We start from the raw sequence: 11,974 nt of genomic DNA on the forward strand, positions 1-11,974 counted from the left end.
TTCATCTGCGGTTGTGCAGTGGTTGCTATTATATAAAGGCCAAATGTATGCATGTCTTGGTTTTCTGGCCAATTTACAAGATTTTTTCTTCAAACCGCTTTTCATCGCTAGAGCCAATGCTTTAGGGAAGTGCTATCCAGATTATGGCAAAAGAATTTACTACTATTTTTAAATTAGTGACAAGGCTATCGTCACTACTACTTGGTAATATGATGTCATATTTTTCGACTGGTAGTCATGTTTACCGTAAACCAGTATGCAATTCAAACAAAGCAGAAAAAACGTTTGTTAAATCTTCACGTTTCTTTTCATAAAATTCAGAGATATGTGTTTTCATGTGCAGAGATTCTATATTAAAGCGCAAATGGCCATTGTATGCACTACATGGGTATGGCATCAGGAATTACTTCAGGCCCATGGTGTTGAGTTAGTAATGGTTTTATTGGACTACCACACGGACGAGCAAAAACTTGGAGTGATGGGCCAAAGCGTTTTATTCCTTTACATTTAAAAAGTTATAAAACGTTCCAATGTTTGTGGAATCGTTTGACCATTAGTGAAGTGGTATAATAGCACAAATACGTTTCCTTCAGTTCTCATTGAAATTGTGCTACTTCTTAAAGGGTTATACTGTGAATGGAACTGTGTCGCTTATTTAAAACCCCATAAAAGACTTAGTTATTAAATAGTGGACCCTGCAGGCATAATTAAATGAGCGCTGGTATCTGACACGGGTAACAAGGCGCATTTCTAGGGGTAAACGTTCATTTCAATGATTATATTTGTTTATCAGAAGTATCAGCTCCCAAACCGTGTTTTTGATAAGACAATCACCCAAAAGTGATGCACGAAGGGCGACCCTGCTTAGATGGGTTATTGAGCAGGGTTTCCTCAGCATCGCGCAAGCACCAATGCAAACTTCCAGAGTGTAGGAGGCTTAAGTTAATTTTTCTATTAATCGCAAACCATTGTAGAGGTAGAGTATGGTTTTCTACCAGTATTAACGAAAAAACACTCGTCTGAATCAGTAGCCTAAATAGAAAAAGTAAGGTAAAGTTGGATGAATGCGGCTCTTCATTTAATGTTTTGAAGTTAAGAGGAGTGATTCATTTGGTTATGTTCCTTTTACAACACCAAGGTGTAAATTTTCATTTTTTAAACCAAGTCGCAAAATTCGTGTTGTCCATGAAATGTGACAGGAACTTGAGTTTGATCACAGGTGAGGAGGGGGAAAGGGGTGAACTTTTAAGTCCAATTGTTTAGCCTGTTAGTGTACACTGTGAACGAATATCATTGCCATTATGCACTCGACAATGGAAAGTCATGCCTAATCAGTCTCTCGTTTGGGAGCTCATCCGTAGTGCATGAGCGAGAAGTGGTAGCAGTTGGTAATGCAATTGAACTCGCCTTTCTCATGCACCAAGCAAGCGCGATGCCTCCCGTGATGCTCACATGCAGTAACGGCTTCAATTCCGGCACACATTGATGAGAACAGCTCCTCTAGAGTGGCACAGTAAATTTCGCTATCACTACGACGAAGTGAACTTGGCAAATTCTTAACCCTGAGAATGAATTAATTGCGTCAAAAATGCTGCAATTTTTCCGGTTTTCTTGAAACAATCCCCTACAAGAATCTATTCGGTTTCGCGCCTCATTTACAATAGATAATCACTTAATTTTTTTAAAAATTGGGCACCTTGGTGCATACTTGTGCATTCCAAGAATGTGAAGGGGGAACGGGTAGATCGATGGAGGCGGCAATTCCATCCATTAACAGCGGTGTTACTGGAGTGCACCGAACTGGTCCAAGGTGTTGTCTTAGCTAAAGCAATCTTGGAGTTTAGGCTTCACCATCTTGACGGTAAGCGTTCGACACCCTCGAAGAAAAAATCTGCGGATTGGGGGTAGGATGAGTCGCCGCAGCCTGTGGCAGTTTCTAAGGCTCGACTCCCCCTATTGGCCAATGCAAGGAGTGAGTCTAACCAATTAGATGCCCCGACCACGTTCTGTCAAGCGCACGACCTACCCACCACGAGGGCAGCTGAATCTGCAATTTGCCACAAGCTATCTTTGCCTCCAATAAACGATTAAAAGTGCACGCTCCCCGACAAGGCAAATAACCTACCAAAGAGCTAGTGCACTAAAAAGCACCGACAACAGCTTCTAAAAAAGACCACATCCGCGGCATCCGTCGTTTTTCTAAACCAGTCCGCCCCTTTCATCAATACCCCGTAGAATAAACGATGATGGCGCTTCACCCGTTCAACAAGAACTACCTTATGGGCATATATTTTGATAGAATGACAACGGATGAGGAGAGGTGTGAGCAAAGTTTAAGCATATGTTACAACCAAACATCCGAATGTCTGTACAATATGATGGGGCGGATATAACATTGTCGATTTATTGGTATAAATTGGAAGGAGTAAGCAATGGCGAGCACAGGTGCGCATAAGTGTCTTGGTGACTTAAGGGTAAAAGGAGGAGATGTGCGTATGTGTATGCGTATGGGTGATCTAGTTCAGTGAGTTGGCGAAGCGCGAGTTGTACAACTCCTCGTAGGCGTCGGTCATGCGCAGCTGGGTGGCGTGCTCGAAGATGCTTGATTGAATGTCGTTTTGCCAGAGCTTATGTCCGCCTTGTCCCACCATGTCCGCGGCAATTTGGAACACGGGATCTGTGCAGAGGCGAGGAAGAGGTATAAGGTGTGTCAATTAATTCGTGGAAAGCGGCAACTAAAACAGGCATCACCCAGACCCACGCAGATGACAGGAACGTGTAGGGAGCGTGACTGGTGCCGCTGGTTGACGAAAAAGGCAAGGAAGGAAGGGGGGAACGAAGATAATGAATTCTTTACCTTGGGAAATAGTAAAAAAATGTGTAATACGCACTTTTATCAGGGAACAACACTGTGCCATCAGGAGCTAAACTATTTCCATAAGGCCAAGCACAATACTACATTGTTCGGTATAGTAGACAATTTTCTTCGTGGTTGTATAAATACAGCTGTACTTTCGTCGAGGAGAGGCCATATGTTACGCATGAAAGTTCCATCCACAAAACTAGACCACCGGTGTAATAGCAAGCACAACTGGGCATGCAACAACTTCGGAAACTCCGATGAAATCTACTTAAGTTTCAGCATGAAGTGTAAAGTTTTTCTTCCGAGGACGTCTTAATAAATACCACTGGGACCAATTTTTATGCAAGCAAGTGAGTGTACAATCCTCTTAGTTCTCCGATGGGCTTGCTGTCAATGGTTACATCAAACACCTGTCACTACAATGCACATCGTCTTGGAAATGCAGTGATCCGATTAACATGGCCAAATGGAAGCAGAAAATCCTGATGGCACGGTGTTTGCCGCATAGTACCCAGTCAATCTACTCAAGATAGCAAATATACTGCGGTACACTTACATGAATGACAAACAATAAAGAAGAAACAGGGGATGAATAGAAAAGTGGGAAACGAGGAGACAGAAAAACGTCATGGCATACAACATTGGCAGTAAAAAACTAGGGTCTTTTGATTTCCTATCCCTTTTTTGAAAGGTTTCACAATACCGAAACGAAAATCTGGAAACTGATGCGTCAAAACATCAAATCACAGTTTCATATAGGTAGAACTCCTTTAGTCGGTTTGCTTTAAAGACTCAACCTCCTGACAAGGTCCAGAAGTTGAACTAGGACCCGATGTTACACCTGATAGTACGTCAAACAAATAAACGAACAAAGCTTAACTCATACGTATTCGACACTGTCAAAAATACGTAACATCAGAACCTGTTTTTACCTTCGACCATTCCCGTACAAGCGTTGATGAAACACCCGGAGGTGTGATTCTTATAACCAGCATTATGCACAAGGTAAAAGATTACCTAAATGGAAAGCAGGGTATAACGTAATCTGATTGGACACAAGACAGCTAAACGAGGGATTGGAGTAAGTAATACCTCAGTAAAGCAAACCATGTAGGTAAGATCCGGGCGAGAAAAGAAATAATCCGCCTGAAATGTAAATCCCTGTGGCTGACTGAAGATCTCGCGAGACGAGGCGAAGAGTGTCCGAATATCTTATCTGTTTCTGAGAGCATATGTATCTATGCAGATCTAATATTTGAACATAAAATCCACTGGATATCAGGAGTCTACTAAGACACATAGACTGCAATGGACGGACTTAAATTCGTATTTGCCTTCTCAAAAGCATCACTCGCAACAGCCGACGCCAAAGCACTCTAGTCTAACATTTGAAGTGCTTTCTTTCAACTTACAAACTTACTAAAGGTAGCGCAAACATAAGACCGACTATAGTGAAGAAGTTTAGCATCAGAAGAGTGCAGATGAAACAACACAAAGTTCGCAGACCACGCTTCCCTTCGACGAAAATATGTCGCACGGATATGTTGATAGGTGCTTTCTCGAGAAATTTATTTCAGACTGAAAGAGTTCAAGTAACTTCAAAAAGCCTATTACCGAAAACTAGAGGGGGCGGGGAGGCTTGGGGGAAAGCAGAAGAAAAAAGTATTGCAGCACCAGCACGAGAATTAAAAGGCTTGAAAATGGCGGAGCAGCTGGACTAGTTGTGGTTGTGTGTGCTTCGTTGAAAAATTGGTTCTGGCATATTGTTCGTGGATGGTTACTACCAGCTTTCTTACCAGCGCCAGATAGCGCCGTACTGACTCCATGAAAGCATCCTTGAGCCAACCTTCTCAACCACTCAATAAGGTGTAGTTGGCGAGGCTTGTACGAGATACGGTAGGTGGTGGCTGTGGAAGCTGGTGCAATTTCAGCTCTCGTTTTGCAGTCGCACAGGTAAAATGGATCATCATCAGCAGCAGCCGAAGCATCTCTTTTGGAATTGTCTGGTGCTGTTTGCTTTCCGAGGACACGAAATGAGGAAAAAAGACGCAATGTCACTGACACCTGCTGCGCACTCGTGATTGGCCAGAGTTGTGGCGAAAACACACGGGATGAGACTTGCCATATCTTTTCATGAAAGTTGGCATTCTTCGAAAGATTGCTTGACTACATTTATCTCACAGCCAATTTTGGAAGATTAGTGTGAGCTGAAGAAAATGGTTTAGCAAGATGTCACTGCTTATGCATACCCATAAAACAAATGCATCGTTCATATTTAAATTAAATATGCAACCCATAACCTGTTCAGCTAACTCACCCAAACTGTATTAAAAGTTGACAACACTACCAAGTATGCATTGCCTTCAAGTAGATACTATTTGCCAAACTATACTTTTTCCTATGTTGGCAGTGGTCAAGCTCCAAACGGATCCGACTGGCCAACCAGATTGGTTGCAAAAGAGACGGAATAGGAGAACACCTTAAAACTATTTCCCCTAATTTTTCAAGCAAAGCAATAGCAAGTGGTGTGGATAAAGTTCCGCCATTAGCCTACAGTGCATAGCCATCTACCGAATGAAGAGATTTTGGAGATGATGAGCCTGAAAAGGGGGATGCCTAATTAAAGTGTGAGACGTGTAGAGCCTGCGGGACGAACGGGGGTTGGTTTGTTTGAAAACTGTATCTAATGCTAAGTGCGAAGCACTAAGAGTCAAACAGATTAGGCCGCACCCATGCAATACTGGGCTGGTGGTGAACAATTACAATTGTGAAGACATTGTGACGGGCAGGATGTGATCATAACATGATCACAAAAAATCACACACGGCTCTATTAATTAATGCTCCCCACAAAATCGTTGCAACAATGCCAACCAGTGTAATCTTGTGCAATTGTTCTGCCAAGTCGTAATAAATAAGTTTTTATTTCTCAAATGTCCTGAAGTTAAAATGAGAACGAATTCGATCACCTTCAAAGACAAATGTACGATGGATCACATACTATTTTGTGTTAACTTATGCATTCAGTCTGACAACCACACGCACATGACAACTGCAAGCATAGCAAATGAGCATATTCATCGCAGCAAGTTGCAGTCGTTTCTCTCAGTCTCCGAAATTCCTTATGTAAACACTCGACACCCGTCAATCCCGCAAGCCGTTCCGCCCCTAGGCAAGGCGTTAAACTAGTTGTCAATTTTTGGGGTGTGCATACCCCTGCCAACCAAGGATAATAAACCACCATAAGTCTACAAATCACGCAATCTTTGTTGTGTTTTGGTGAAAGAACGAGTCTTGAGCGGAAGACTCCGAGCACCGTAATTTCCAGTTACATCAACCTACTTCATTGCACGTCAGTCTTTAATTGAACGATGCATTTGTTGCATTATTATTTTAAAGGTGCTGAGTATATGCACAAGCACAGGTAACAATGCAGACACACAAAGTTATGCATTAGAGCCGTGCGTAACAATCGGTACCCTTGTAACCTACGCCATGGATTACAGTGAAACATGGGCTTAAAGATTAAGTTTTCGGTTTGCAAAATTTAATAGCTCCTCAATCGGACACAGCAATAAATGTCATCGGCCTTGTAAGAATCATCAAGGGTGGATGGGCGCATGGCGCAATAGAATAAAATCGCGTTCAACCAACCGACCGCATTTTGAAGTTTTAGAATTGCGAATTAAGGGCAGCATGTTTACTAAAGTTTCTGTGTTGTACTAATTAGAGTTCGTCTAGAAATTTCTTCTAACACAAGCTTTCCAAACGACGACACTGAATATCGAATTCGAAACGGTTCCGAACATGCTACACCCAAACACCCACGCATGTTTCTAACATGTGCAAACATAAAAATAAGCAACAGGCATTTGCCAGGGCCGTAAGTAGCAATGAATTTTTTAGGTCTACCAAAGTACCATGCTCAGGCGCTAAAGTTCAGGCCTTATGTTACACCATTAGGGGCAGAAATTGGGTCGTCCTTATTTGTTAAGTGCGAAATTAGCCTACAATACCGCTTACAATAATGTCACCTAAATAATACCCCGACAGAGGCAAGGAACGCATTAGAGATTTTAGACACTAAGAACGATGGTGTTAAAATGTATATTGTCGTACCTTCGCTGCGGTTGGAGGCGGTGCTCGTGAAAAATGGCGCAATCCCTAATCACCCACTGAGAGTCAGACAACAAGCAAACACCGGGAAGAATCTCCCCTTAGACACGGTTCCAGTGGCAGAAGCATGTTTGTCAATTACAATTAAATATATGCAAGCCACGCACCATGGCGCAGATTCGTAAACACTGTAACAGTGGCGTAGAGGGAAACCCTGCGAAGCACTAGAAACAACAGCTTTCCTTCCGCAAACATCTTTCCAACCGCTTACAACTTAACTGATGCGATCGAATTTGGCGATAGATATCAATGTCGAAGGTGTCAGGAAGCGATGTAGGTGTCCGCCAAATATCCGGATCCAACTTGAAATAAGTAGTAACTCGGCACGAGGTGGATCCTCCAGTGCCAAATTATACGCCTTCTGTAATGTGTGGCTGCAAAAACTATTCGATAGAATAGAATGATAGCAAGCAGAAGTGGTTACAAAGGAAAACCACCACCATTGAGTTCTAGCAACTGACACATCAATGCTACTAAGACATCGCATCAAGATGGCAAACATTCCTGCTATATTACTGACCTCGCTATTCATATGAACAGCTAGAGTTTAAAAAAAATGTATTGAAAATTGATCTCATATGACCTGTAATTGCATCTGCAAGTATACAAAAATTGCACCTGACCATTCCACTCTGAAATGGATATTACCCTTCGCATATGGAAACAGTCGTCAAGTACCTTTATTAGTGCTGAAATTAATGTTGATGTGTTCCCAAACGATGGCCATACCATCGTTTGGCCACCGCCAAAGCGATTGCACTAAGAGGAAAGTAGTGAGTGTCACCAAATCTAGATCCATCAAATTGTTTGTGAGGTAACGTTTAACGGATTTATGGATACGCCTGGCAAAACTAATTAAACAGTTCTGTATACGTTACGGGACTGAGCCACACTAATTTCGCGTTTACGAAAATGTCTGAACTAACGGAATAAGTGATAAACTGATTACGTCACAAAAACAAGTATACCAATTCCCGTGAAACTTGAAATGAGCAAATATTACTACCTATCATGTTTTATATAGTGGCTTGGCAAGGATATTTATGAACTACACGACTTGGCAAACCTATCCTGCCACCTACCAACCAATCAGCAAGCAACTATGAACCAACGCTTTGGGATAAATAGCTGAACAATGCAGTGAAAGGATAAAATTTCAGAATGGCTGTTTCATGAAGAAAAAATCTGCATAAGCTATGAGAACGGAGGCAAAATTTTGCAAACCGAAAACGTTGGTAACTCATATATAGCTGGAAATAATTGTTGGAAATAAAGATTTGGCTCAAATAATTTCCCAGGTGTACAACTAAGTTCTCCGTTGCCTTTATTCCACAAAGTGGATTTAAGTGACAAAAAAGTAAATAATCACAATGCCCGGATTTACGATATCTTGTTGAAAACGATCAAGCTCTGTGTTGAAAATCTGAGCGGTAGTACATTAATTCTTCATAATCCTTGAATTGGACCTGCGAATCAGCTCAGAGGTGAAAGGACGTGGCGATCCTGAGGACCAAGTTATGAACTTGGGAGAGAATGTCCCAGCACAATTTGAGGATGATTCCACCGTTGATTGGCCTGCGTGTGGTTACAGTTCGTCTTGCATTCAATCCACTCACCCAAACGTTATTAGAGACGCTCATAGTTTACAAATTCCTGGCTAGTACAGTATAGTGATAGCCTATCTACATTAAATGCCTTATAGGCAGCATTAACTCTCCGGATTTTGTAGGCTATTATTACCATTTGCTCTCCTTTAAAATGTGACACAAAGAGTGCTTTCACGAGGCACCCATTTTTGCAAACACCATTGTAGTGCTGATCAGAAATGCAAATCATGCACCGAAATCACTCCCCATGAAAGTCGTAAAAGCATTTAGACAGGGATCGTTTGGATAACTTCAAGCCCAACATTTATTCAAGTTGCAGGTTCCTCATTTTCGCTCAAATTACTTTTCTAATAAGGCTGCTTTTGTCCACTTTAGTCTTCAACATTTTGTCCTTTTGAATGAGGCCACAATTTTCAAACCGCAAAGGCCAAACAAGGTAGCAGTTTAACCGGCCAAAGTGAAGCTTTCAAGACCGATTTTGAAAATTTTGGTAGAGTGAATGACGTCGGAAACGTTCACTTTGAGTGGCACAGATATTCCCTTAGAAAGAGCGAAAAAACCTATTCCGATTTCAACGGTGGGATAAATACTGGCATGGAGAATTTAGCTGTACACTGAGGAATTTTAATTGCCAAAATTACAGCGTTGTCTACTCGCGCATTCAATAAGGTGGTTCGAGGTATTTTTGCGATCCTGATCTCCAAGTTAAAATGTGAAAATGGGATGAAAACTTTGCCAATTCTGTGTAAATTAACGCTCGCAAGTTGCTCAGCTCAAAATGCTGTCAAAATATAGAGAATAAAGGTAATGGTACAAAGGTACAGGAGTAATAAACAGATTCTTTTCTTACTGTTTGTCAACCAGCGTTGTAAAGGTTGCCACGGAATAAACTTCGAGTAAATTATTTCTAATAAAATTCGTAAGTAGTGCTACCAATGAAAAGATATAGTTCTTGTTTATTGGGATGCTCAAATGCCAATTCACATGACTGATTCGTGCAGCAAATGAATTCTATCGACACATACAGAAGTTAAGGAATCAGTACAGTATTGGAGTGGTGGAAATGTTTATAAACAAAAAACCGTTAAATTTTCCTCCGTCGTGTGTACATGCTTCGATTTAAAATTTTGCAAAAATGAAAACTACATAGAAAGAAAATATGCTCTTCTGGGCTGACAGCTATTAGCGAAATCAACCTGACAAGAATCAGCTCATGTATATTATTCCCAAAAGAATCGACCCCTACAAAACTGTACGTGTGCAATACATGCTGGGATTCATGTTACACCTCCACAGTGGAATTTCGTCCACCCTAGAACACTCAGAGGAGGTCGAGGCTGAAAATATGTTTTTATACTTAGCAATATCATCAATGGACGTGGATTACACGGTACATAAGCGAGCATGGGAATTGTCAAAACGCCCACTGAAAGCAGTAGTCATGTAAGTATTTCTGTGAGAAGCGTCAAGAACACATTTAGCTACTCTGCACACTAATACGCTATTGATATTGTAGTTTACATACAAACCCGTGCGGACCATTTTTCTGGAACTAATTCTTCCACAGAATTCCAATTACTGTGCTTATGCTATTGGATAAGAATAGATAATTGGGACTGGATCCCAAACACCTCATTTGATTGATACTCAACATTATCAAGGCAAATGGAGCACCAGAAGACTTCTTATTCTAGATTAACGATCAACTATAGATAAATGATTTACTGCTTGTTTACCAATAATTCCGTGGCATCCATTTACAACGCTAAATTGAATTCATAGGAAACGTATCTACTCAATTAAAGCTACTCGAAGACATTTAATTTCAAACCACTTTATAGGGTTGACATACCGCTGTTACGCCGGCATCTAGAGATGAACTGTGCGCTTATATTCATGAACGCGCACATGGATTCAAAAAAATGGAAGTGACACTTACCCGAAAACCGCAGTCGTTTATCAGAAAGGTCTCCGTCAAGAGCGCCCACCGAGGCAAGACTATCTCTTGACCGCTTACATGCAAACACATTATTGTTGCGCAATATGGAAACATTTGGAGGAATATGATTTTCTTGTTTCTTGATTCGAGACGCCTCATTCACCAGTGAAGCGAACGTAAAATGTCCGTTAATAGCAGCTACCTCAGAGGCCGTTCGCTTATAGAAATTGCGGGTACTAAAAGCATTCCGAAGTAGTATGCAACTGCTTACTCTGTACAAGCTCCAGCTTCAAGAAGCATCTTCATGCAACTGATGTGTCCATGTCTTGCTGCTTTGTGAAGGGGAGTGTCACCACTAGAGTCCTGGAAGTTAATTCCAGCCCCATTCCTTATAAGTACAAGTAAACAATCTTCAAAGCCCATTTCTGCGGCGATATGTAATGGCGTTGTAAGGGAAAGATGAGCCGCTACGTCAAGAGCTCGAAAAGGTGCCAGAATCATAAGACAATCGCACTATTTAAGCGGTTGATGAGGCATCTTTTGACGTACTTGATTAGTTGATGCCGCCCAATGTGCGGGAGTCCAGTAGTTTAGTGAATCAAGATCAAATGGACTGAAGTTTGTTTTTATAAGACATTGTTGTAACCCAGTTGCGTCACCGGAGCGACTGAGATAGTGTAGAGGGTATTGACATAAAATTTCGTTTTCAACTTGTGAAGCCTAAAAAATTTTCAGAGTTGAAATAGAAACCAAATTGAATAGGATGACATATCAATCCCAAAAGCCAATGTAACAAAAACTAGTAATGAACACAATTGACCTTTAAATGTACCCATATTCGGCACCTAATCCGGAGTTATTCCCCGTTCAAAATAAGGGTTGTGAAAATGCATAAAATAGAGAAGACAAAAATTGAGAATCCGCCACCATACCATTCCCGCAGCTTCCCTATCGACTCCCACAGGAAAAAAGTCTATAAATGAATATCCAAGCTCAAGGTCAGGGTAGCACTTACAAAAATAGAGGAGTTCATTAAAAGTATCAATGCTCCAAATAATAACCACTGTTTTTCAAATACTGTAGAATCAGCAGAAAGATAAAAGCGATAAAAGCTCTGTATCTGTACATAATTATTGCGCATAAAAGGTGTTCACTTTGTGTAATTATGGCAACCATGCATAACTTTTACTAAAATCATGCTTATTTTTAAAATATCCCGGGAATTAGGGGCATTTTTGGTAAAAGAGCCTTAGCCCTTTGATTGCAAAACCACCTTGTCCTATAGCTGCCCATAGGCAAATATACTAAACTTTTAGTTCTATTGTGTTAATCCTATGCATCGTTTAACTTCATGAACGCCCTCGCCTCTGCACTCGGCAGTAATGGCCTT

The 11,974-nt window shown here is 41.2% G+C and overlaps 1 protein-coding gene across 1 annotated transcript; it reads right to left on the reverse strand. All coding sequences in view use genetic code 11, as the record gives it.

Moving 5' to 3' along the window:
* Positions 1-2,516: 2,516 nt before the first annotated feature.
* Positions 2,517-11,085, reverse strand: EGR_06095 (Ankyrin repeat domain-containing protein; the record flags this gene model as incomplete). The annotated part of the gene is made up of 3 exons (XM_024495344.1): positions 2,517-2,677; positions 10,585-10,820; positions 10,856-11,085. The coding sequence occupies 3 exons, from the start codon at positions 11,083-11,085 to the stop codon at positions 2,517-2,519; spliced, it is 627 nt and encodes a 208-aa protein (XP_024350299.1).
* Between the last annotated feature and the right edge of the window lie 889 nt (positions 11,086-11,974).

The sequence above is a fragment of the Echinococcus granulosus genome (genome assembly GCF_000524195.1).
Source record: "Echinococcus granulosus chromosome Unknown EG_S00050, whole genome shotgun sequence".
In the NCBI taxonomy this organism is placed as follows: Eukaryota; Metazoa; Platyhelminthes; class Cestoda; order Cyclophyllidea; family Taeniidae; genus Echinococcus; species Echinococcus granulosus.